The sequence below is a fragment of the Cavia porcellus genome, unplaced genomic scaffold (genome assembly GCF_034190915.1).
Source record: "Cavia porcellus strain 051 isolate PalLab524CR breed Dunkin Hartley unplaced genomic scaffold, mCavPor4.1 scaffold_3, whole genome shotgun sequence".
NCBI classification, from domain to species: Eukaryota; Metazoa; Chordata; class Mammalia; order Rodentia; family Caviidae; genus Cavia; species Cavia porcellus.
In genome coordinates this window covers 68280029-68304756 of record NW_026947486.1, presented here as the reverse complement: position 1 = coordinate 68304756, position 24728 = coordinate 68280029, and the positions used below count along the sequence as shown (strand labels likewise).

Below are 24728 nucleotides of genomic sequence, written 5' to 3'. Positions count from 1 at the left end.
GCATTCTAACAAATTAAAGGAATTCAAAATATTGTGATTAAAATCAAATAGCTTGAGGTTGATGGTGTATGTACTTCAGTGGCAGAGCAGCTCATGTGAGAGGTCTTGGGTTTAGCTCCAGTGACAAAAAAAACATTAAAAAATAAAATTGCTTTTATTGTAAAAGGTTGCATTTATTACTATGTGTCATGGTTTATGTTGGTGGCCCCCAGGCCTAACGTATTTACATTGTGCATTTGTGATTGATTCATTGTATAGTGCTTGGATTGATGGTGTCAGTGCTACACCCACATAGGGGTGGAGCTGGGATGTGATGTAGTGGCAGGAAGAAGGCATGTCTTTCTCTTGCCTGTTTTTGCCTTGTTGTTTGCCGCCGCCATGAACTGCGGCCCATTATGCCAGCCTGCCTTGGAGCCCACTGAGTATGGACTGAAACATCCAAAAACTGTAAGAAATAAATCTTTCCTTTCCCAACTTAGTACATCAGGTATTTTATCTAAGCGAGGAGTAAAAAGTAACTAAGACATTATGGAATTAAGACAATAATTTTGTCCTAGTGATATGATTTATGCATGGGAATATTTTTAATGGTTAGAATTTAATCAATGTAGTACAATTTCAAAAATGTTTTCATGGGCTGGGGCTATAGCTCAGTGGTAGAGCTCTTAGTAAGTGTGAAGCCCTGGGTTTTACTCTCAGCACTGCAAAAGGAAGTTTTCATAATTTTTACATTTTAAATATTTTTTAAAAATGCAAACAAAAATAATTTAATGTGAGACTTCGCTAGGTTTTTTCTTTATGCTATACTTTTTGCCCTTCTTTCTAAATAAAAATCCCAGGTCCATTAAACAACTTAGCACTGTGACAAAGTTTTTTGTCAGCAGGTGAGAAATAAGTGTTATTTGTTTGTACAGTGTGTAGTGTTTGAGACTAAGTAGTCCTTCTTAAGGAAATAATTACAAGGTATAAATAATAAGCCCAAAGCTAGCACACATATCTTTTCTCTTCTGGTAGCCTCAATTTCATCAATTTTTTATTGATCTAAACCATATATATATGGAATCCCTCTTTTTGTTTTTGTTTTTGTTTTGGGTTTTGAGACAGGATCTCATTGTATAGGTAGTTTAGCCTGGCCTTGAACTCATTATTTAATCCAAATTGGCTCTGAATTTTTGGTGTTCCCCCTCCCTCAGCCTCCTGAATGCTATGATTACAGGCATGTGCTTCCATGCCTGACTTGTAAGTATTACTTTTTAGGGACCTATGATATATATAAGAATTTAGAATACTAAGTTCAAGTTTACTCATGCACAGCCTGTCATCTTTTTGACTTAAGATTGAATTTCAAGTTTTGCTCCCTTTCCAAATACTCTTAGGACTCAGAATCAATAGTTACTGATTAAGAACACTGAAAACTGGAGTTAGAATTCTGGTGTTCCAATCCTAAATCTATAAACCATCAGTCTTTGATTTATTGAGATGACTAATCCCCTTGGCTTCAATTTCTTTTTCTATGAAGTGGAAATAAAAATAATATCTGCTAGCCACGCACAGTGGCATGACACATTCCTTTAATTCCAAAATTATGGGAGCTGAGGTATGAGGGATGCAAATTCAAGTCCCACCTGAAACTTGAGAACTTAGACATGTATCAAAATTTTAAAAAGGTAGGCTGGATATGTGAAACTCATTGTGAAGTTTCAGTCCTCAGCACAGGCACACACACACACACACACACACACACACACACCACACAAAGCAATGAAAAAGAAAACAAAAGAAAAAGAGTAGCATCTGCATCTGCTTTACCAAATTGTTGTAAAGAATAAATGAAATTTCATGTATAAATTACTTATCACAGTGCCTGGCACACAATAATAATACAAGGGGTGGTATTTTTTAATTTTATAAATATTAGCACTATTATTTTTATAAGTAGAACTGAAAATAAACACATATCTTGAAACATGAACATGTTTTTCATCTTTCAGGTGTTTTATGTGATTTCATAAAACAACATGACAATATCTGGCACATGAGAACAAAAAATCAGGTTCAATAGAACAATAGTAATTATTTCAATTGTTAAACAATTTAATTCATAAAGTCACTTTAACCTGATAACTAGACAACACAGCAATTCCCTTATCCATCATAAACAAAGATTTGGGGTACTTTGTAACTTAAAAATCAAAAGCAAAAACACCTGCTTAGTTCAAATGCATTAAATAGGATTTTCTAAGCAAATAGTAGTTTGTATCATTTAGAGTAGAAATTAGGGAGTAAATCAGTTTATTTAGAGAAAAATAAAATGTGAACAAACCTATGAAAATGCCAAGGAAAATTTAAAATAGGAAAAAAAAAAGGAACCTTTGACAGCTTTTTTTTTTATTTTCCCAGTTTGAAAGGTTATCAGAGTACTGTATCATTTGAAAAATAAAACAGGTATACTATATTTTTTGCAACTAAAAGGGAATATTGGGGATTTTACATGCAGATGCATGCATTCTGTTTAGTCCTTCAAATTTAAATTAGTGAATTACTAATGACATACAGTATACATCAGTTAATTTTAACAGCATTTAATAGTTTATCTCTTCCATTACTGAAAATAGCCACAAATACACAGATCACTAAGCAAAAAAAAGTTATCAAGAAAATATAATCAATATATGCAGAGATTATAAATTGGCCATATGCCTCTCTAAATAAATGATCTAGCACAGTCTAGAAGGTAAAAGTAAGTATATTTTCATTTAAAATTCAACATATCTTTATATAGGATTACCTACTATAAACAACCAAAACCACAAAGACTTGATATCATTTCAAATTTGATTATAAATAAGGCACATTACCCCCACCAGAAGGTTAAAACTCAACTAGGTAATATTTGAGGATCACAGCATTCTTCAATAGCTTCTAAATTCTGCTTTTATTTATAAGACAATAAAGTGTTTATCTCTTATCAGACATATAAAATATTTAAAAGAATTGACCAGTGAAAAGTCTAACCTTGAAAACCTGGGAAGAGCAGAGTTCACCAAAGCCCAAAGATCGATGTTAGCAGTATCAGACATCACACAGTACAAAATAAGATTATGAGTTAGAATTGGTTCACATTATAGCATAAGTTAAGCAATAATTTTCTTAGGTTTATTTCTTAGACATCTAGCATAATCACTATGCACACAGAATCATACTGGAGATGGGGAGACAAATTTTTCAATTAGAGCTTATTATAGAGAATGTTACTGGTTTTCATTAATCAAAAAAAAAAATGGAAAACTCTACTGAAGACAGTGTTAACACTGCTTCTGTGACTTTCCAAAAGTCCTTCTCAAAACATCATATTTGGCAATGAAACAGGATTTCACTGACAGTCTTCAGTTCTTTTAATAAAGGAGTAATTTTGGATGAAGTTTTCTTGGCTTCTGGCATCCTTCAACAAAAATGCAAGATAAAGTTTTTGTATGTTTAGACTGAACCAAGGAGATATAAGTTAAGAGAATTTAGAGGCTTCACTGTCAAAAAAATACAAAAATCATTGCTGACTGAAGAGAAAAATCAAAATATGAGCTTACCATTACTAATTGTACTTCTATTTGTTTTATTTGAAAATCAATCAGTGAAGCCACTTCTGATTTTTTTTCACAAATCATTGTGAGGTTTTCCTCTGTACATTATTATTCTCAATAAACTACTTACAGAAAAAAATCAATGCATGTTTGCACCCAATTGAACTTGAAACTAAAGATTCAAATTTCCCAAAGATGTGAAGACTATCAATGAGGTGATACTTTAAGTATTTTGGAATGCAATAGCCCACCTCAAGCCACAGAAAATATTATAATTACTTTATTATATTTCAATGCACGTATTTACTCAGGCAATTCACTATTAGAAGAAGGATCATTAGATAAAATGATAAAAATTACAAATAGAACATTTCTCGGTTACTGTTAATTGACTAAAAACACAATTTTCTTTACTTACAAGTCTTGCTATGATTTATAAACAATGAATGTTAGAAGAGAAAACAAAAGATGCTAGAGCAGAGTCCTAGAAGTTTGAAGACATAGGATCCTGTTTTTGACTCTCTACTTATTAACTATATGCCTTTGGGCAATCATAGTGGGAACACTGTTATCTGCCCTAATTTTCCTCATTGGATTAATGATGAAAGGCATGTTTTAAAACTCAGATTTAATATTTGTCATGTACAAGGTGCTACATGGAATATAAAAATGAGTAAGACTCTTGACTCTGCTCTCTGGGAGCTTACAACAAAAGTTATGATGGAAATGATTGCGTGCAATCTATATGGAAAACATTACTGCTATTACCAATAATGAAACTTTTAAAAAGAACTGATAATTTGAAATTTAGAAAGCTAAAACTGAGCTTAAATAGCAAACTAACTCAAGATAACACGTAGAGCACTAACTGCATAATTAGTTTAATATATTAAAATTACTACCAAACGTAATTTAGGGTTTGAGTAAAGACACTTTAGATTTGTGTTTGATACAGAAAGACCAATAATAAGAACTCTTAGAAAAATACCACATTGGAAAATGACATTTTCATTCAAGTCAGTAACAATGAGAAATGATGATATCACAGCAAAACTTCTAAGATTTTAATTTTGAAAAGCTTACATTTTAATGAGTTATATGCCAACTCAATTTTGTGTATGAGGCTTTCAATTTACTGTTTTTCAAATCACTTGAAAAAAGTTAACTAAAAATCCCCCCCCAAAATAAAATCTTGTACATAAGTGATAATTATTAAAGATAAACTGACGATTCCACTGGTATAAATCTAATTTCCACTTAAGGTTGTAGTTTGCAACTATTGCAAAGAAGACACCACCAGAAAGACTAGGTTTTAGTAATTGCAATTTAGAGCACACTTGGTAAATGACAGTTGTTAAACTGATTTTAAAGCAAAGTAAACTTTGCTTTTCTTCATCAAATATATTGTAGTGCCTTAGGAAAAAAGAAAAAGTACCTCCTAGCTGATAGTCTACTTTAGCAGTGATGAAGGCAGAAGAATTCCATACAAGTCAGACAAGTAGGACTCAAAATTGCTTCAAAGTATCTCCTAGTCATCTTTTTATATTTGTGATTTTTAAATCGCGTGCACTATCTTAATCTTCTTGATGACATCCACTTAGGAAGAACACAAGAAGCAGTTATTAGAGGTTGATGGGGCTTTTAAGGTAACAAAAAACAAGAAAGTGGATGGAAGGCCTGGTCTGCTATAGCCAAGTCTTCTAAAATGTTAAAAGCATTTTTGATCCATTAACTTATCAAATTTATAACTAGAATAAGAGACCAGAAACATAAGCATCAAGCCATGTAATAAATATTCTTCATAGAAAGAGATGCTACTAGCAGTATAGACACAAGGCAGTGTCAACTATGCCAGTAACTAAAGAAGTATTACATTAAATAATATTATTGGGCCTCAGTGTATCATATGTAACAAAGACTCTCACCTTGACCCAAATTTACAAGTGCACTCATGTCTTTTTCTCTCATTCTAGGGCTCTATTTCTAGCCTGCCAAGTACAGTTATAATAAGAATACTGTTAAGTCACCGTAAGGAGAGTCTATTTCCAATGTTTAAAATCTCATCATGTTCCTCATCTACCACCCTTGGTGTCTAAGTCCTTGGTATTCCTTTAGCAATAATCCTTTTAAGTGACTCTAGCAACAATCCTTTTACCCTTGATACCCTGTCAGTAAGTTCCCATCACTGACCTCCTCTTTCTGATCCTTCATGAAAAATCTCTGTCTTATTGAGGTGAGCTCAGTTACTCTTTCCTATTCATCGTTATAACCTTTCCTCTATTGCAACAGTTTTGAGTTAAAACTTGTCATTCCATCTTTAACAAGAATCCAGCCATCAATTTCTCTTTAAAAAAAAAAAAATATATATATATATATATAGCATAGGTCCCTTCTTGGTCTCGCATTCTGTGGTTCAGTGAAATAATGGATCTGTGGGAATGTAAGAAACTAAGGAATCAGATAAGGAATCAGAAGCTATGTGTGGTATCACATAATTCCAGCACTGTGGGAAGCAAAAGGGTCATGAATTCAAGTATAGCCTTAGCAACCTAATGAAAGTCTGTCCCCCAAAATGGATAGGGGATATATGGGTTCAGTGCAAAGGTCCTGAGTTCAATTCCCAGTACAGATAAAGAAGTAAAGTTAGAGAAAGTAACTAAGGAATAAGCTCAGATAGAGATAGATGGCTTCCTAAAAGACATCTTGAAAATTTATGAATTTTTAATTTACAAAAGAAAAAAAAAATGTTCTATTATACTCAACAGTCAGACCTAGGAGTAGAATTTTCTCCTTTTTAATTTCCCTCTAGAAATCCCAAAAGAACTATTCATTTACAACAATAATACATTCAAATATTTGTGGGTCTTTTAACTCCTAATTAGGTGAGCATTTGTTTACTACAAATCAATAATTTCCATCTAGTCTCTCTTGGTAATTGTTTGGTATATTCTGTTTGTACGTGATGAAAATAGGTTTAAGAGCCTCTAATCTGTATTGGTTGTACTGATTTTTTGAAAATACTATACTAAATGGACTTTCTTCACAGGAGTATAATTTAGAACCATATGATTAATGAAGATCACACATTTGCATGTCTAATACATGTCATTACATGTTATTGTTTTAAAAATGCCTTTTTGAAGGATAGTTTAATTTCATTTTTCTTTTTCTTCCTTTGGCCTATGGTATGGCCTCACTGGCCTGAACTACTGTGCTGGCACAAGTCACAATCCTGTTTCAGCCTTCAAGGTAGCTACAACAAGCATTAATTAGTTTTTCTAATTAGATAATGTGGGGTCATTCCATTAGAAACACTGTTCTTCACAAATTTCTGAAAACTCACAGAAATAGGCCATCATGTGAGAATTGAATTGGCACACAGACTCAAAAAATACATTTAAATTCTTGAAAACATTAAATTTGATTGTTTATTTACACACATATATGTAAGCATACATGCATACATATATGTACACAAGAAAACTTTTAAACTTCATGCAGTTACTACTTTGGAGTTAAAGAGCTAACCTGGAGGACCTGGATAGGGGTCAAAGTTCACCAAGGCCCAATGTCATCATTAATGAAAGGAAAAATATCAAAAAAGGTTAGAAACATCAAAAAACTAAATGCATTGTACTAAATACTTTCAAGTTAAAATTTAATTCAATTACAGAGTATTTAGAACATTCATACAAATGCATGTCATATAAACCAAACTATTACCACTTAATTACTAAAATATGTGTCATATTTTGAAAGACCAAAACTTATTTTATGGAATTCATCACTAACCCATCATTAACACTCCATTTTAATATGTAGTTTATAAAAGAGATTGATAAACCAAATATTCATCAGATATGTGCTCCCTTTCTTGAGTACTTTTGCTATGATTCTATTAAGATAGTAATAGTTAAGACATCTTTATGAATAATGATATTATTGTTACCTTTTTGAGACACAGTTGTGCTGTGTCATTGAGGCTATCCTCAAATTAGTGGTGATCTACCTACCTCAGCCTCCCAAATTCTTGGATTATAGGCATGTGTCACTACAGTCAGATTAATGATTTTACATTGAGGTTTTTTTTTGGGAGTACCAGAAATTGAACTACGGGTCTTGTGCTTGCCAGGCAAGCTCTTTTGCCTCTGTGCTATATCCCCACACTCTATACTGTCGTATATTAATCTAATGTTAATCAATGAGTTCCATTACTTGCAAGAATGAATAACCAGTTGCTAATTTGAAAATAAAAGAGATAATAGTTTGGTTTATTTGAATAATTGCATGCAAAACAAAGCAAGAAATTCGTTTCAATTCTTTTTACTACATGCAAAAGAGTTACCATGGCTGAGATTTTCACTGGTTTTCTTCAATAGTAAACTACTTAAAATCTTAAGTATTACCCTCTAACGACAGCCAAATAAGATCAGATTAAAATTTAGCTTTCAAAATGATCATCTGAATATAGAATGTGATCCCACATCCCATATGAATTCACATTTCTATAGCATATTCATTAACATTAACTCCAACCACTTAAGATTTTACTGGAGTTTAAATGCAAATTTTCTTTTTAAAACGCACTTTAAAAGTAAGTCAGGGTTTTTCTAAAGATAAAAGAACAACTTCTTTGTTTCTTCAATCTTAGATTTTTCTTTTTCCTTAAATTCAGTAAAGGTTAAATTTTCCATTACTAGAAAGAGAAAAACTAACACCAAGTCTCAAAAATCTGTTAATAACATATCACCAGTGATTGGTCTCAGCAACATTAATGAGAACTAGGATTTTCAAATTAGTAAAGTGAAGTGACAGCACAGAAACAAAAAGGTATAATGGATGCAAATTTAAAATACTAGAGAAGTGAATAAAAGGCAAATGGGGTAAAGATGCGAGGTTGGTGGAAAGATTACTAGTAAATTTGATCATGCTGATCATACTGAAGATAAATTTGATTGTCTAGTTCCTAGGGAAGATAAAATTATAATGGTGCTTGGTGGCATTTTGTTGATCATGTAACAGAACCATAGCAACACCTGTGGTGTGGATCACAAGCATTTATCTATTGGGTGATCTCTAAAATTATTTTAGTGATGACATGCTGAGAAGCTCACATTTAAAAATGTAGATGGTATTTTGCTGCCAGGTTATCAGTATAGCTTTATATTTTATAACAAGACTAAAGGAAGTCACTATTTCCTTTTTTACCCAAGTTGTTTGTTTTATTTCAACTTTATGTAAATGACAAAATTCATTACAGCAAATACTATGTTAGATGCTATGGAAACAGATGGAGCCAGGTATATAAACCAAGCTATTTGTCTGTAAGAAGTTCTCATGTTACAAATTCTAAGGCCTAACAACTGAGTAAACTGCCAGCAAAATGAAATAAATTGAATAATAAACAGACCATTCCCCTAGGATTCATGAACATACCTGGTCTCCCAGGAGGACCTTGGGGTCCAGGGTTGCCCTTAGGACCTTCCAGAGCTGGACCTGGAGAACCAGGAGGGCCTGGAGGACCCTGTACACCAGGGAAACCCTGAAATCCTGGTTCACCCTTTGGACCTGGAAGGCCAGGGTTACCTGGAATGCCAGGTAACCCTCCATCACCCTTTTGACCTGTGAAAATAAAGTGACATTAGAGAGTACATTAAATGAAACTAAGGTACAGGCTTGCCTAGAAGGCTAAAGTTATTAGAGCAAGTAATGCAATTCAGTAGGGTAATTTCTATCTTTAAATAAATCCCAAACCCAAACCAACAACCATTTTTCCTATTAAATGCATCTATGTGTTATCACAGTACATATAGAAATATAGAAAAAAACAGCTTTTATTGCAAAAGACACCTGTTGTATTAGGACATAGAATAATGATTACATGATCAGCAGTTATGAGAGTAAAAAAGGGAAAAAATTTAAAAAATGTAAAATATCTTTAAGAATAGTTTTTAAATGACTGGAGACAATTCTTAGAATAGATAGTTTGATTCTAAATTTGAGACTAATGGACTACATGGATCTTCAAATGTTATGCATGTCTGCAGATCACTGTACTCAAAATTTATAATCATAATCTACACAAACTATACTTAAAATTTTTCTATACCTCTAGCGCTTTTAAGAATCTAAACAGTGGCACACTGGAGTAATAATTTTCATGTTGCAACCATGAGAAAGATAAAAAAATGTCTAGGATATATATCTACAGCATCAGAAAAGCCTCCATAGAATACTCAATATTCAATTTAGAACATAAACATACCTACATGTATGCACATTCAGTCTTTCAATTAATTTTCTACTGACTATTTGGTGCTTACAGTGAGATTAAGCACTAGAAAGGGAAGGTAGGTTATACATGCACACATATTCATCTAAATATGGAAAACATTAAAATTGACTTTTAAAAAATGTTTTTAGGGCTGGGGATTTAGCTCAGTGGCATAAGCACCTGCCTTGCAAGCAGGCGGTTGTGAGTTCAATCCTTGGTACCGATAAAAATGAAAAAGACAAAAAAATGTTTTTTATTATTATTACACATTTTTGTAGAATTTCCCTTAATCTTGATATTATTTTTATAGGGAGAAAAGAACACGTTTTATCCTGGCTAAATTGAGTTTTAAAATATTTAGTAAAATCTATCTCTTTCTACCAATTTTCTTTCTTTCTATATCATTTCCTCAGCATTTATTTATGAAGTCAGTGAAGAGATACGTACATTTATTAATGGAGTCAGTGAAGATATATCTACATCCTTAAGGATTCATTTTTAAAGATTTATTTTTTGGTACTGGGAATCAAACTCATGACCTTCCACTGTCCAGGTAGAGGCTCATGCCACTGAGCTAAATCCTCAGCAGGATGCATTTTTAAATAACTCAGCTTCTTAGATTATACTGCCACATAAAGACTCAAAGGTGTAACTCTATAGTTGAATTTTTAGTCTTGTATATAGATTTTACAACAGTAAATAATGGAAATGGAAAAATGAATGTACTGGAGAATATATTATAGGCTCATTTAATATATTTTATTAAAGTTTACCAGAAAGTCCTGGAAGCCCAGGGGGTCCTGGAATTCCAAAGCCTGGGTGACCTGTTGGAGTACAAAACAACACAAAAAATCTTAAAATCATAATAGAAAGTGAAATGATGACAAACTATTTTTAGATCATCATTGTTTCATTAAGTACTATAACTTATTACAGCATTACATTATATATATTAATACAAAATTATATATATAATAGAGTATTATATATATTAATATAATATAACTATATATTACATAAGATATGCAGATGATTGATTTTTTGTGTGCTGGGGATTGAACCCAGGGCCTTACACTGGCTAACTGAGTGCTCTATCACTGGGTTATAACCCAGCTCCAGAAGATTAACTACTAACAGAGCAATTTTAATATCCAGAAATTATATAAATATATATTATGTTTGTGACGAGTGTCAAGTTACATTTAAATATTTATATCATAGATGGGCATGGTGGTGCACATCTGAAATTCCAGCACTTTGGGAGTCTAAGCCAGGAGGATTTCAGGTTTTTACTCAGCCTGGGAAATTCAGCAATTTAGCGAGAACCTGTCTAAAAAAAAAAAAAAAAAAAAAAAAAGATGTAGCTAATTGGGAAGGCCTTGGGCTCAATCACCTGTACCCTTTCCATCAAAATCATACCTCAAAAAAACATATAAATGGAATGTTAATTGCACAGTGACAAACAAAGAAATTTGGAAAGAAAACTGGGAAACTTCTTAATGCAAAGACATGACAGGTTTAGAGTTATTTTTTGTAATAAAGCAGCAACCTGATCAACAAATATGAGCTCATATTCTCAGGGTAAACAGAAGGAAGCAAAGTAGGAATAAGAAAATATGTGGCAGCTTAGAAAATTAAAAAAAAGACCCAATTTCTTTGTGAATGAAGAAGGTCAAATTAAAATAGACCAGGAGAAAATTAGAAGGCTAGGAAAAATGAAAGCATACAGCACCTGGTTCACCTTTCTGTCCAGCTGGTCCAGGAATACCATCTTGACCTGGTGTTCCTTTTTCACCTGGAGGTCCTGGTGGCCCAGGATGACCTGCACCACCTACAAAACAGATTACAGCAAATTACATTCATTTTTCAACTCCCTTTCTGTCCACATATGTCAATTTTTAAATTGAGTTTCAAAGAATTCTTTCCAAAAGACACAAAGTACTTCTGAGACACTTCTTTAAATCATGAAATCTTATGAAAAAAATTGAAGTTGGATTATGAGATAAACAACCTAATTACTCAGTATCTGAAACTTTTATCATTTTAATATGGATTTAATATATAAGAGAGTAAGGTGTGCAAAGTAACAGGGTGTATTAGAGGACTGAAATGGGTCAACATAGGTGATTTTGTTTGAAAGACAATAACATTTTTCCAGCCTGCCATTCTAAAAAAAAAAAAAAAAAAAAAAAACAAAAAACAAACAAACAAACAAACAAAAAAACCCCTCAGTGTCTATGTTTTGTTATAGGAAACTTGAATTGACTTGTCCTAAAATGTGTGCCTACAAAGTAAGGTCTTATAATTTTTATTTAAATTTGCTCACTTTCTAACATATATTGCTAGGTGAATGATCACAAATCTTCTTGAAATTTTACAAATGCAAATGAGTTGACTTTCTCAAATTGAATGTGGTAAGCTGCAGTTTTTTAGAATAGCAATATCTTAATTTTCATGCTTACCAACAGGACCAGGTTCTCCAGGAAGACCAGGATTCCCAGGAGGCCCACTAATACCTTTTGGACCAGGAAGGCCTGGGGTTCCTAGAATAAAGAGCTCAATTTAAAAATAATGAAAAGTAAGTTATATCATGTACAGGTACAAATTCTCTATGATGAATGTGATCATTCTGTATTTGTACCAATAAAAGTAGATTAAAAATAAACACAATGACACTGCTATTGGAGCTCAAATGAAAACTTACAATTTATAGTGTTAACATCAGAATTCTCTCCAAAACTGGTAACTGCTGAATATTACTAAAAATAATCTTAAGTTGTAAATGTATTCATCCAGAGGATAGCATTATTATGCATTCATAAACATAGAAATAAGTACCACTAAAATAAAAAGAAAGAAATAAGTACTACTACATTATACTGATACAATTTGTATAGTTTTATAATCATAACAATTTATATAGTTTTAATACAAAGTTTTTAATTCATACATCTGTCCTTAGATCCTTGGGTTATTATTGACAGATTTTACCTATTATTAAAGAAGTGGTTATGATTATTTATGCAGAGGTTTTTTGTGGATATATATGTTAATTTATATTGGGAAAATACCGAGGGTAGAACTGCTGGATCAAGGAGTAGAATTTAGAGAATGATAGCAAATGAATATACAGGAAGCTATAACATTAAAATGGAAAATATGTAGGTAGATATAAAATAGTTTTGCTTAAATTCTTTAGACACTGTTTATAGCAAACATTGCAACTAACTGTAAGATTTATTATCTCTACAAAAGTATATGAACACAATCACAAAGATCATGATATACAAACACAATTATACTATTTTAAGTGTTTTACACTGTATGTGAAATGGCATACAGTTAATATAATGTAAATGTGATAAACTGAAGAGCCAGGCATGGTAGCAAACACCTATAATCCCAGTACTCTGGGATGCTGAGGTCAATGGATTGCAAGTTTGAGTCCAGACTTGGAAATTTAAGGACTTTGTGAACATTGTCTCAAAATAAAATCAGCAAACTGGGATCTAGCTCAGTGTGAAGGCTGCGGGTTCAATTCCTAATGCACCCCCAAAAAGAATTTGATATATGTATATCAGACAAAGAAGACTAAAGAAAAAAATATCAAAAATAAAAAGGGTTTCCACAAAGAAGACCACAGGCTCAGATTTCATTATGAAATATTTAAAGTGAAACAAAGAAAATCAGAATACATCCCACCTCATGAAGTCAACAAATCTCCATATCAAAATGTTGATAAGGATACTATGAGAAAGAAAAACCACAAAACAATACTTCACATAGCCATAGACAATTTAAAGAAGTAAGTATAAAGTCCAGCAATACTTAAAAGCCATATATGCAGTGTGACTCCTTTGGAGTTTATCCCCAGAATATAAGACTGTTTGGACGAAAAAAGCCAATTAGGATAATTCAATCAATAGAGGAAAAAACAAGAGAGACAAATGTATTTCTGTAGACTCAGAAAAAGCAAAGCTTTGATAAAACTCACACTCATTTTGATTTTAAAAAAGCTTCCTGTAAATTAAGATAGGAAATAAATGTGTTGATAAGATGCACAGCATTATGTTTGATAGAAAAATAGCAAACACGGCCCCTCTGAGTTTAAGAAAAAGATAAATATGTCAATTATAACCACTTCTATTAAACATTACTGTGGAAATCTTTGCCATATAATTTAAAAGAAAAAGAAATAAAAGATATGAATGACAAAAAGAAAAAGATTTCAGATATGTTTATAGAATTCAGATATGTTTATAGAATTAAAAAACCTATAAAGAAACTCAGTCAATAAATGGAATCAATGATTTATTTATATATAAACTCAAGATTTTATAATTAATTATATCTATGCTGTTCTAAAAATAACTAGAAATGTAAATGAAAAAGCAATATCCTCTCAAATCTCACCGAAAGCCTTCAAGTTTCCTGGGATAAAGTTAACAAAAGATGATCAAAATTTAAAAAATGCAAAGTGTGGCATGTTGTTGAATTAAGTTAAATACCTGACTAACTGGAAAGCTAACCTGTCCACAGAGTTGAAAGATTGTTAATCAATTACACTTAGCTGCCTAGATCTTTATAGTAATCTTAATCAAAGTACTTGTGGGCATTTTCTGATGGAAATTGATAAGCAGATTCCCAGCTTCATGCAAAAGATCTAGATTAACCAAACCAAGCTAACAACAACGAAAAAATGAGCAAAGGTTTAGTACTTCTGTTTAAAGGCTTAATATAAATTTATAGTGGCTGGGGGTTTAGCTCAGCGGCCTAAAGTGTCTGCCTGGCAAGTGTGGGGTCCTGAGTTTGATCCCCAATACCAAAAATAAATAAATAAATAAATAAATAAATAAATAAATAAATTTCAGACTGTGTTGCAATGTCATATTAAAGAAAGACTAGAAAACAGATGTGGTATGTATACCGCATGGTGAATGCAATCATCGCATACTACAAATCTGTACTAATGAAAAGTGAATAAATTCTTTTAAAAATTAAAGAAAGGAAAACAAATCAGTGGAGCAGAGTTCTATGTATGTGACTATTTGATTTTTTGACAAATGAGTAACTGCAATTTATCCAGGGAGCTAAAGTTATTTAAAAAAAATAACGCACAGGGGCTGGGGATTTAGCTCAGCGGCATAAGCACCTGCCTTGCAAGCAGGCAGTCGTGAGTTCGATTCCTGGTACTGATTTAAAAAAAAAAATGCAGAGCAATTGAATGTCTGTGTAGGGAAAATATGAACATTCAGTGCTGTCTCAACTATAAAAATCTGTTTAGATTAGGTCATAATTCAAATATAGCATGTTTTCTCTCATGTGAAATCAAAGAAGAAAATTTTAAAAATATAGATGAGAACAAATTAGAAATGATATTGTTAAGAGTAAAGGAAGAAGATCTAGAGAAGAGGAGAGAGAAAGGACATAAGGTGGGTGAAAATAGTGTTATATGCAAGTGCAAACAGTGCAAAATGAAATTCACTGTTCTGTAAAACTAATATGCAACAATAAAATTTACAACAAATAATAATAAAAACTCAAACATTCTAGACCTAAACATGCAATGTTAAACATTAAAGGTTAGAAAACTTTAGTATATTTCCATAGCTTCAAGTCAGCAAAATGTATTGGATAGAACACAAAAATAATTAACCATGAAAAAAATGATGGAAACACTGAACTCTATTAAAATTAACATTCTATTCACCTATTCACCCTTCCTTCCTTCCTTCCTTCCTTCCTTCCTTCCTTCCTTCCTTCCTTCCTTCCTTCCTTCCTTCATGTGTAGCTATGGGGCTTAAACCCAGGACCTGCACATTGAGCTACATTATCAGCCATCTTTTATTTTTTATTTTATGTTGAGACAGACGGTTATACATTACTAAATTGCCTCTCCTGCCTCAGTCTCCAAGCATGCTGGGATTACAAGTGTGTGACACCAAACCCAGCTTCACAAATTTTGTTTGTTACACAGTAGCATTAAGACAATGAAAGGCAAATTTCAGATCTTGCTCTGAAATTTTATATAGCCATTATTATTTTTTGTTGTTACTGTTGTCGTTTTGCTTTTGTTACTCTTTTTCAATTGTTTGTTTGCTTCGTTTTTTTTCTGTTTAAAATTAAAAAAATAATAATACATTTGTAATATATGTATTTGGCAAAGGACACACATCCAATGATATAAAGAACTGCTCTGAAACAAGAAAACAGGGAAACTACCCAATAAGCACTGAACAACAACAAATACTGGAGAAGGGCCTTCAAATTATGCTATTCAAATGGCCTGTAAGTGCATGAAAAGATGTCTAATATTGTTAAACATTAGGAAGGAGTACATTAAAACCTCAATAAGACACTCCTATATTCCTGCCAGTATAGATAAAAATTAAAATGACTGACAGTACCCAGTGAGTGAGAGAATATGAACAACTGGATGAATCATACATTGTTCATGGGCTTGAAATTTATCAAAGGCATTTTGGAAAACTGTTTGGTATCATCTACTGAAGATTAAATATGCACATATCCTATGACTTCAGTTTAGAGAAATCAGTGTATATGTCCACTAAAAAACATGTAAAAGAATGATAATAGCACTTTTATGTGAGTTCCAAACTGAAAATACCCAAGTGTCCCTCAACAAAAGTATGTGAAATTGATTGAGGTATATTTTTTAAGTGGATCAATATACAGGATTTGTAAAACACAAGCCACTGATACATGCAACTAAATACATGACATTCACAGACACAAGGATACATAGTATATGATTTTATTTATATGAATTTCCATAATAAACCAGTTTAATTGAGGGTTGTAGAGGTTACAATAATGGTTATTTCGAGGTGGAGTGAGAGTTCCCTGCAAAGAAGCATGAGTAAATTTTACCATGAGAAAGAACTATTTTATATTTTCATATGGTTGGTGGGTACATGGGATATATACATAGACTGAAATTTATTTGTAGTTTTGCATACATAAATGTACTTTATCGTATGTATGTTATACTTCAATTAAAAGGTTAAGAAAAAGGTAACTGAAGACTCACTCATCCATGCTACTGAGTAATTAAAAAACCAAACAAAAACTAAACAAAAGCATGGCTAATCATGTACTATAATACTCTAGTTCAGGCTATCTACCTAGCTATAATGCTAATTCTTGTTACATGAATGACTCAGTCCTTGTCATTTGAAGGAGCAATATGATTGTTCTACCAACAGCCACCAACCGTGTGCCTGTGTACAGCTTTCTAAAAGAATCAGCAGCAAGCTAGTGCCTGGTAGATTGTATTATCACTTACAAAAATAGTAAGGTCTCTTAATTGATTTGTGGCTAACAGTCAAAGATTGAAAAATGCTTCACCATACAAGTCTCTCTGCCTCCAGGATATTGTCCTGCTGAGTTGGTAATACTTATTCTCATTTTATACACAAAGACATGTGGGCAAGGAAAAGGTAAAGAACTAGTTTGAGATCATGTATCTGATTGTGAAATAGAATGAAAGTCTGCCAAATAAGTTTCTATGTATCATTGGTTAGAGTTGTTAAAGAAAGAAAGAACTTAAAAGGAATACTTACCTGGGAATCCAGGAAGGCCAGGTTGTCCTTTTGCTCCAGGTGTTCCTGGCAATCCAGGCAAACCAGTAACTCCCATAGAACCTTTGATGCCTGGGTTCCCTGGGATTCCAGGCTGACCAGGTTCACCCTAAAAATATGAGTAAAAAGATAAAATTGAAATTTCTACATGATCTAAATTGTATAAGAACATACCATTATTTACAGAGCTTTTACCATATACTAGCTGTCTACAAAGTTCTTTACATAAAGTGCTGCATTTAGTCATAACAGCCCTGTGAATAAGATTTTGTCATCTCCACTTATAAATGAGAAAATCGAATCTTAGAGAAGTCAAGTGTAATGTCATTAGTTAAGTGGCAGAATTAATTTGAAGCAAAGGGGCATGAGCCCAGAGCTCATTCTATTTTCATACTATGCAGATGTGTAATTCTCATTAACACCCAATAACCTTATTAAAAAATATTGTTTTTATCTCCATGTTACAATGACACAAACTAGTAATTGGTGGAATTGAATTGGAACCTAGACAATCCGATTTCAGAACCTGTGATCATCATCCCTGTTGTGCTACAATGCAATTCATTTACAATAAGCACATCGAACAATAGAAATAGCAAGTTCTACTATAAAAGGTAAATCTCATCTTAACATGAAGAAATCTATCAGTTCTTTAGTAGACATCGAAAATCACACTTCTTTTATTAAGCTATTCTGGTCAAAAAGAGTTTCCCTAAAAGTGTGAGGCAGCTTTGCCTTGCTCCTCTTCCCTCCATTGCCCTGCTTCCTCTCTCCTTTCCTTTTGCCTCCATCCCCTTCCCTTCTCTTCCTTTCTTTTTTGGTGCTGGGGATTGAACCCAGGGCTTTTGCACTAACCTACATTCCCCACTTCTTTAATTTTTGAGACAAGATCTCACTAAATCACTTAATTGCCCAGGCTGGGCTTGAACTTAGATTTGGCCTACCTCAGCTGCTCAGATAAGGGAAGTCTTTTATTCTTTCATGTCTGTAGTCATTTCATGTATGCAAGTCTTAATTCATAAATCATTTTGAAAGAATCTTTGTGGTTAGAGACAAGTCAAACGTACTAATTTTGTTCAATGAATATTTTTCTTCTAACAGAGACTTTAAAAGTCAAATGCTCTTTTACTGTTGGTACAAGTTTTGCCTAAAAACAATGAAGACCTGTACCATAACTCTGACTCTACCACAGTGCTCACTTCCTTTGGAACAATTTGTCCTTCTCATTAGTGCCACTTTTCTCATTTGTTTTGGCGACTTTGCCTTGACTGTATTGCTTAGAATCATATCTAAGGTTTCTCAAATGATGATTCTGCCTCCATTCCTAATGTTGGCTAGCTTTTTTTCTATACGTGCAAGTAAATTAATTAAAATCTCACTTCTAATATAATTATTTTCTATTTTAAAAATATTTTATCATTTTTTTAGTCAGGATTGATCCCAGGGCCTCACACATGTTAAACACTTGGTCCGCAACTAAGCTGCACCTCCAGCCCCATTTTTTTCCTCTCCCTGGACTTTCTTTTTCATTTGCCACTTTTATCTTTTAACTGTACATTTTGTAAAATGAAACACTGGTTTACAACTGGGAGGTGGGAAGGCAACATGACTGCATGCTTACACTCAATAGATGCATGCTTAATAGTCACTGACTGAATTTGGGAGATGTGAAATGACCATTCATTGATCATGATACAGTCTTTTATTTTTTATAGTGATTTATAAGTTGAAAAACTAATCTACCATGATAACTGAAATTTGATTCATGGTTTTGGATTGGCATTATTTAACTAAGTTGGTATAATTGTTATTTGTATGCATCACAACTGTACAAACAAATACTGACTGCCTGTGCCCATAGAACTGAGCTATAGAATTTTACATTTTCAAACAAATACCTTTCTAAAATCTAGTAATACCATCTGAAAGAAAAATAGGCTATTTACTATTGTTTTGTTATTTATTATCGCTATCCATTTCTGAATTTAGGTAGAATTTGCTTACTAAAATATTCTTGTAGATCACATAGAAAAACTAAAACTTAGTTCCCTAAAGTATACTGTTGATATATATACTGTGGATATCTGCCAGTTGCAGTATTTTTTCTGCTACTGTCTATTATAAATTTATACATGATTTATTATGATGATTTTTGTTATACTATATAAATGTTAACATTCACTCATTTCATAAAAAAACATTGTGAACAGAACTGTAAAAATGGAATTTTAAATTAGAGAGGAGAAGATGGAGTTTGTAACAAGGAAGAGTTGGGTCAACCAGATATTCATTTTGGAAAAACATCCCTCACCTCATACAACATACAAACAATTCAGATGAATTAAAGATGCAAATATAAAGAGTAAAACTATTAAAGCACAGGATGAATATATAAATTTATTTTTAGGATATTAGCATGTACAAGTCTTTGTAAGTAGAGAACAATAAAAACAAGGAAGCAAGCAGGCAAGAAGCAAGGGAAAATACCTGTAATTAGGGCTCCAACCTTTCTTACATCTTCCTGCTTCCTATTACTTAACTAACAAATTTCTCAATTTGGCAACAAAATATACACAACCAGTAAATTATGTTGTTTCTCTTCCTCATCAAGCCTGCCTTTTCCAAATTCTGTCCTATCTTTTAGTTGTTCTGGATAAAAATTTGGGAGCCATTCTCGACATTACACTTTTCCACAAGAAAACCTTCTGCTTTCACCTAGAAAATATATTCAGTTTCCAACCATATTTTTTATCATTTCCACTGCTATCACTCAAATCCAAGCCATAAACATCTATAACCTGTATTATTTAAATAGTGTCATAATTGGTCTGCCTGCTTTCATCCTTGTTTCTCTATTACATATTTTGCAAGTAAGAGCAGTAATTTTTGTTTAAAAAATTAATGTACAATCAATCATATTATTCCATTCACTCCCATTTCACTCAGGGATAAAAACCCTCACTATGAACTACAAGGCCCTAGGTAATCTGTCCATTACTAGCCTGACCTCATTCTGCTTAATCTACACTGTCCTCATTTATGTTTCTTTGCCATATTAGTTATATTCCCACCTCAGGGTCTTTGCATGACTGACTCTCTTAAGGTCATTGCTCAATTTGTGTCAGATAGACTTTCCTTCAATAACCTATTTCAAAGTGTAACAATTCCCAGTAATTCCCACCAAGTTGCTTTACTTTTTCTCTTGAGATTTATTACCTTCTAACATCCAATAGCTGTGTTTATTTTGTTAAAGGAATATCTCCTTGACTAGATACAAGCTCCATACTGAGAGTGCATTTCATTTATATTGTCTCTCCAGCACCTACACATACTGAATGGATGTCTTTTGAATGAACAAATGAAGAGTATAAATTCACATGTGAACACACCATAAATAATATAACAAACAATTGATTGGGAGAAAATATTCACAACACATATAATCAAAAGAGGATGCACCTTAACCATTAACATTATCTTACAGATCAGTAAGAATTATATAAGCAAACTCATCATAAATGAATGAAGCAAAGAGTGCATGTACACGATAAATTAGAAAGCAAATGATCACATGAAGCTTTACTTGTATTCAGGAAAATTCAAATATAAACAAAAACAACAGGTAATAAAAGTAACATTTATATATTAGATTGGTTAAAATAGAAAACTGATAATACTCAATACTTATAAAATAGGGAGAGAACAAAAACCTCATCTACTAATTATGAGCATATAGAGATATTTAATAAAAATATGACAGTAACTAGAAACATTATAAAGAAATATATACATTACATTCCCCAGTTCTGCTCAGAATTTGTTCTAGGGTGATATTTACCAAACAGTCTTACGACATATGCACAGATATGTGCAAAATTTTGTAGTGCAACATATGTGCATAATCACAAAACCATAGAAAAATTTAAGTATTCATAACAGCATCAAGAAAGATAAAATATTTAGAAATCAGTCTAAGAAAGAAAGTAAAACACATTTACAATGAAAACTACAGTATTCTTATAAAAGAGATCAAAGAGGGTATCAGACAAGGGAAATATATCTTTTGTTTCTGAGTAGGAAAGCCAATAGAGGTGAAAATGGCCATACTTCCAAAATTGTTATAGAAATTTAATGCACGTCCAATCAGTATAATAATAGTATATCTCAGAGAAGTATAGAAACCAATCTTACAATTCATGGAGCCGGAAAAAACCTAGAGTAACAAAATCAGTTGTGGACAATAATGACAGAGCAGGGCACATCACAGTCCGTAACTTGAAATTATACTACAAAGCTTCTCTGATTAAAATAGAATGGTACTGCCAAACAAACAGAAAACAACAAAATCAGACCAGAGGATCAGTGGAACAGAATAGACTTATAAAGGAACAATACCAAACACATTGCGACACTTTATCTTTGATAAAGAGGTCAAACAACTTCACTGGAAAAAAATAAGCTCTTTAAAAATTAGTGCTGCAAAACTGGATTTCCACAGGTTGAAGAATAAAACTAGACCCATATCTCTCACTATGCACTAAACTAAAATCGAAATGGATCAAAAATCAAAATATTTAAGCATAATCACTAAATCTGCTGGAAGATAGAACAGTTAGAACTCTTGAGGACATACATATAGCTACACACTTTATGATATACCAAATATTGAGAGGGGTGATATAGTAAGAGAATGAGAAAAAGAAGGGCAAGAGAGATTTTCATTTTGCTTTTTTATATGTCCTTAGTTGAACTTTTTAATAAAAGTACACATGACTATATTACTGGTAAAATATAAATCTCACAAGCAAATTTTCATTCATTTCAATTAACTTTACATTGTTAACTGAAGTTATTAATGTAGAAACTTCCTTATCTCTTATACTAAATAAGTCAACTGGCTGTAGTCTATTTGCATGCTATTAAAAGGAAATTACTTTTAGAATGAAATTCAGTACCTTATTATTTTAGTCACTATTTTAGTCACTATTTCCATGCAGGCTGAGAATCACACTTCATTTTCTAATACTACTTAACTCTGTGATATGATTGTATGATTAAGGGAGTTAGTACCTTTTTCAGTGGAAAGAAACACTTGTTAGTAAATTTGTGTTGACTGCAAAATAAGACCTAAGTTTGGTTACCTGAGAAATGCCATAGAAGCTTTCACTGACTAAGGATATAAAAGAATGTTTTAAACCAAATTTAGAGAACTTCCTCAGATGCTAAGAATACTGCTATACTTCCATTAATTGTTAATGTTACTTTGAAAATCTTTTCATATTAATAACAATATTGGGAAAAAGACTCATAGCCTTAACTGTAAAAATGGAAAAACAAAACTAGATAAAAACATAGTTTTTGTTTACTGAAATGTACTCAGAGATCAGGACACAAGAAAAGCCAAAAATCCAAAACAGATTTTTCCAATTTTTTTTACTTGACCCAAACCATAAGACATACCTTCTTGCATAAAAGAAAGAAGAAATCTCTTACCAAGAATATGCTATTTCATTCCATAGTATTTTTAATGAAGAATTAGTAATAAACACAATATTAAATAAAAATTACAAGTTGCTGAGACATTTGATTAGTATGTAATTACCTTTGGGCCAGCAACACCTGGAAGACCAATGCCTGAAATGCCAGGGTCACCTTTATCTCCTTTCTGTCCAGGTAATCCTGGAGAGCCAGGTTGTCCCGGAACTCCAGGAGGTCCGGGGAGTCCTTCCACACCTTGAGGACCTGTTGAAATATTTTAAAAAATATTCTTACGCTTGAAACATATCTTAGTTATTGAGCATCTGCCTAGCATTCTACCACATGCAAGGCCCTGGGTTTAATCCTTGGTACTTCTGAGACTAGACTCGTGCCAAGGCCCTAGGTTCAATACCTGTGTCACAAAAAACGTTTTCACTTGTGGCACATCTAAGACATATATGAACAAGCAAAAAGATTTCAAAAAGACCCTTGAGTTTTGAGCTTCACAATCAGGAATACATAAAAGCTGATTTTAAGGATGTTTACATGAAAAGGATATTGCTGGAGAAGAGATATGTTTGAATTCTAACTTTTAAAGTTTCTAAATCTCTATTCATTAGTATTAACTTCAAATATTTTTGTAACAAGAGGTCTGATCACTTTAGACATTGCCTCAGTTCAATTCTACCAACACACATTTGTTTGGTTATCTCTTTTAGTAGTGCTGGGGTTCAAACATAAGGCCTCATACATGCTAGGCAAGTGCTTTACCACTGAACTACATTTCCAGGCTCTTTGCTAGTCTCTATTCTAATAAAAGGATAGTTAACTGCCTTCCCTTAATGATACTAATATTTAGGAGTTTTTCATCACCCACCTGGAAAACCCATGTCACCTATGTTTCCTTTAAGTCCAGTAGGTCCTATAAGTCCTGGCTGGCCCGGGAGACCAGGGTCACCCTTGGGACCTAAAAAAATCAAATTGGTACAATTAAATCAAACAAACACTAGCACAGATTTGGATGAATTAAATCTTAATATATGTCGGGAGTGTGTTGCATGCCTGTAACCCCAGCACTCAGGAGGCTGAGGAAGGAGGATCATCGCATGTTCAAGACCAGAATGGGCTACAAAGTGAGCTCAAGGCCAGGCTGAACTGCATAGTGAGACTTTGCCTTAAAAATAAAACAAAAAAACCCACCCAAATATTAAAAAAAAATTCTTAATAAGGTACACAGATGTAACTGAACATGAAACAGGCAACAGATACCTAAGAAATCTCCTTAGGTACATTTTACAATGTGACTATGGTAATACAGGTCTTATAATACAACTTTATTGAAGAAAAAAATTAACAAGGTACTTTCTTTCTTTTCCTAAAAGAATTCAAATCATCCAAGGTGCTATATTTTACGTATATATAACTACTCTTACTGTTGAATCTGTTTATAAATATTCAGAAATTTTCACGTAGAACCTAATTATGAGAGACCAGGAACAATAAAGGTGGAAACCTTTCATGGTATGATCCTAGTGCATTAGGCCAGAGAGAGGTAAATGTTGATGTACAGGTATCAGACAATCACAGCTGCCTGGCATGTCTACTCTGCACATTCTTCCTAGGGCATCCATGTCTGGTCTGAGTTCTCGGGTGTCATGCAAGTGCCTTCCAAGAACCTTACTGTTACCTTCTTTCACAATGACTTTTAAACTGGAGAAGAGAGTGCTGAAGATGTGAAGGAGAGACAGTGAGAGAATTTCTCTTTATGACTACATCAAAGGTACACAGTATAGAAAC

At 32.8% G+C, this 24728-nt stretch overlaps 1 protein-coding gene across 2 annotated transcripts in view; it reads right to left on the bottom strand.

Annotated features, from left to right (window-relative positions):
* Col4a5 (collagen type IV alpha 5 chain) overlaps window positions 1-24728 on the bottom strand; it is a 230895-nt gene that overhangs the window by 21972 nt on the left and 184195 nt on the right. For both annotated transcript variants that reach the window (XM_063246265.1, XM_063246266.1), the window contains exons 36-42: window positions 23809-23898; window positions 23056-23195; window positions 17436-17562; window positions 12315-12395; window positions 11585-11683; window positions 10626-10676; window positions 9015-9200 (exon numbers count right to left, since the gene is read on the bottom strand). In XM_063246265.1, coding sequence (XP_063102335.1) covers window positions 9015-9200; window positions 10626-10676; window positions 11585-11683; window positions 12315-12395; window positions 17436-17562; window positions 23056-23195; window positions 23809-23898 — 774 coding nt within the window. The remainder of the gene's footprint in view (window positions 1-9014; window positions 9201-10625; window positions 10677-11584; window positions 11684-12314; window positions 12396-17435; window positions 17563-23055; window positions 23196-23808; window positions 23899-24728) is intronic.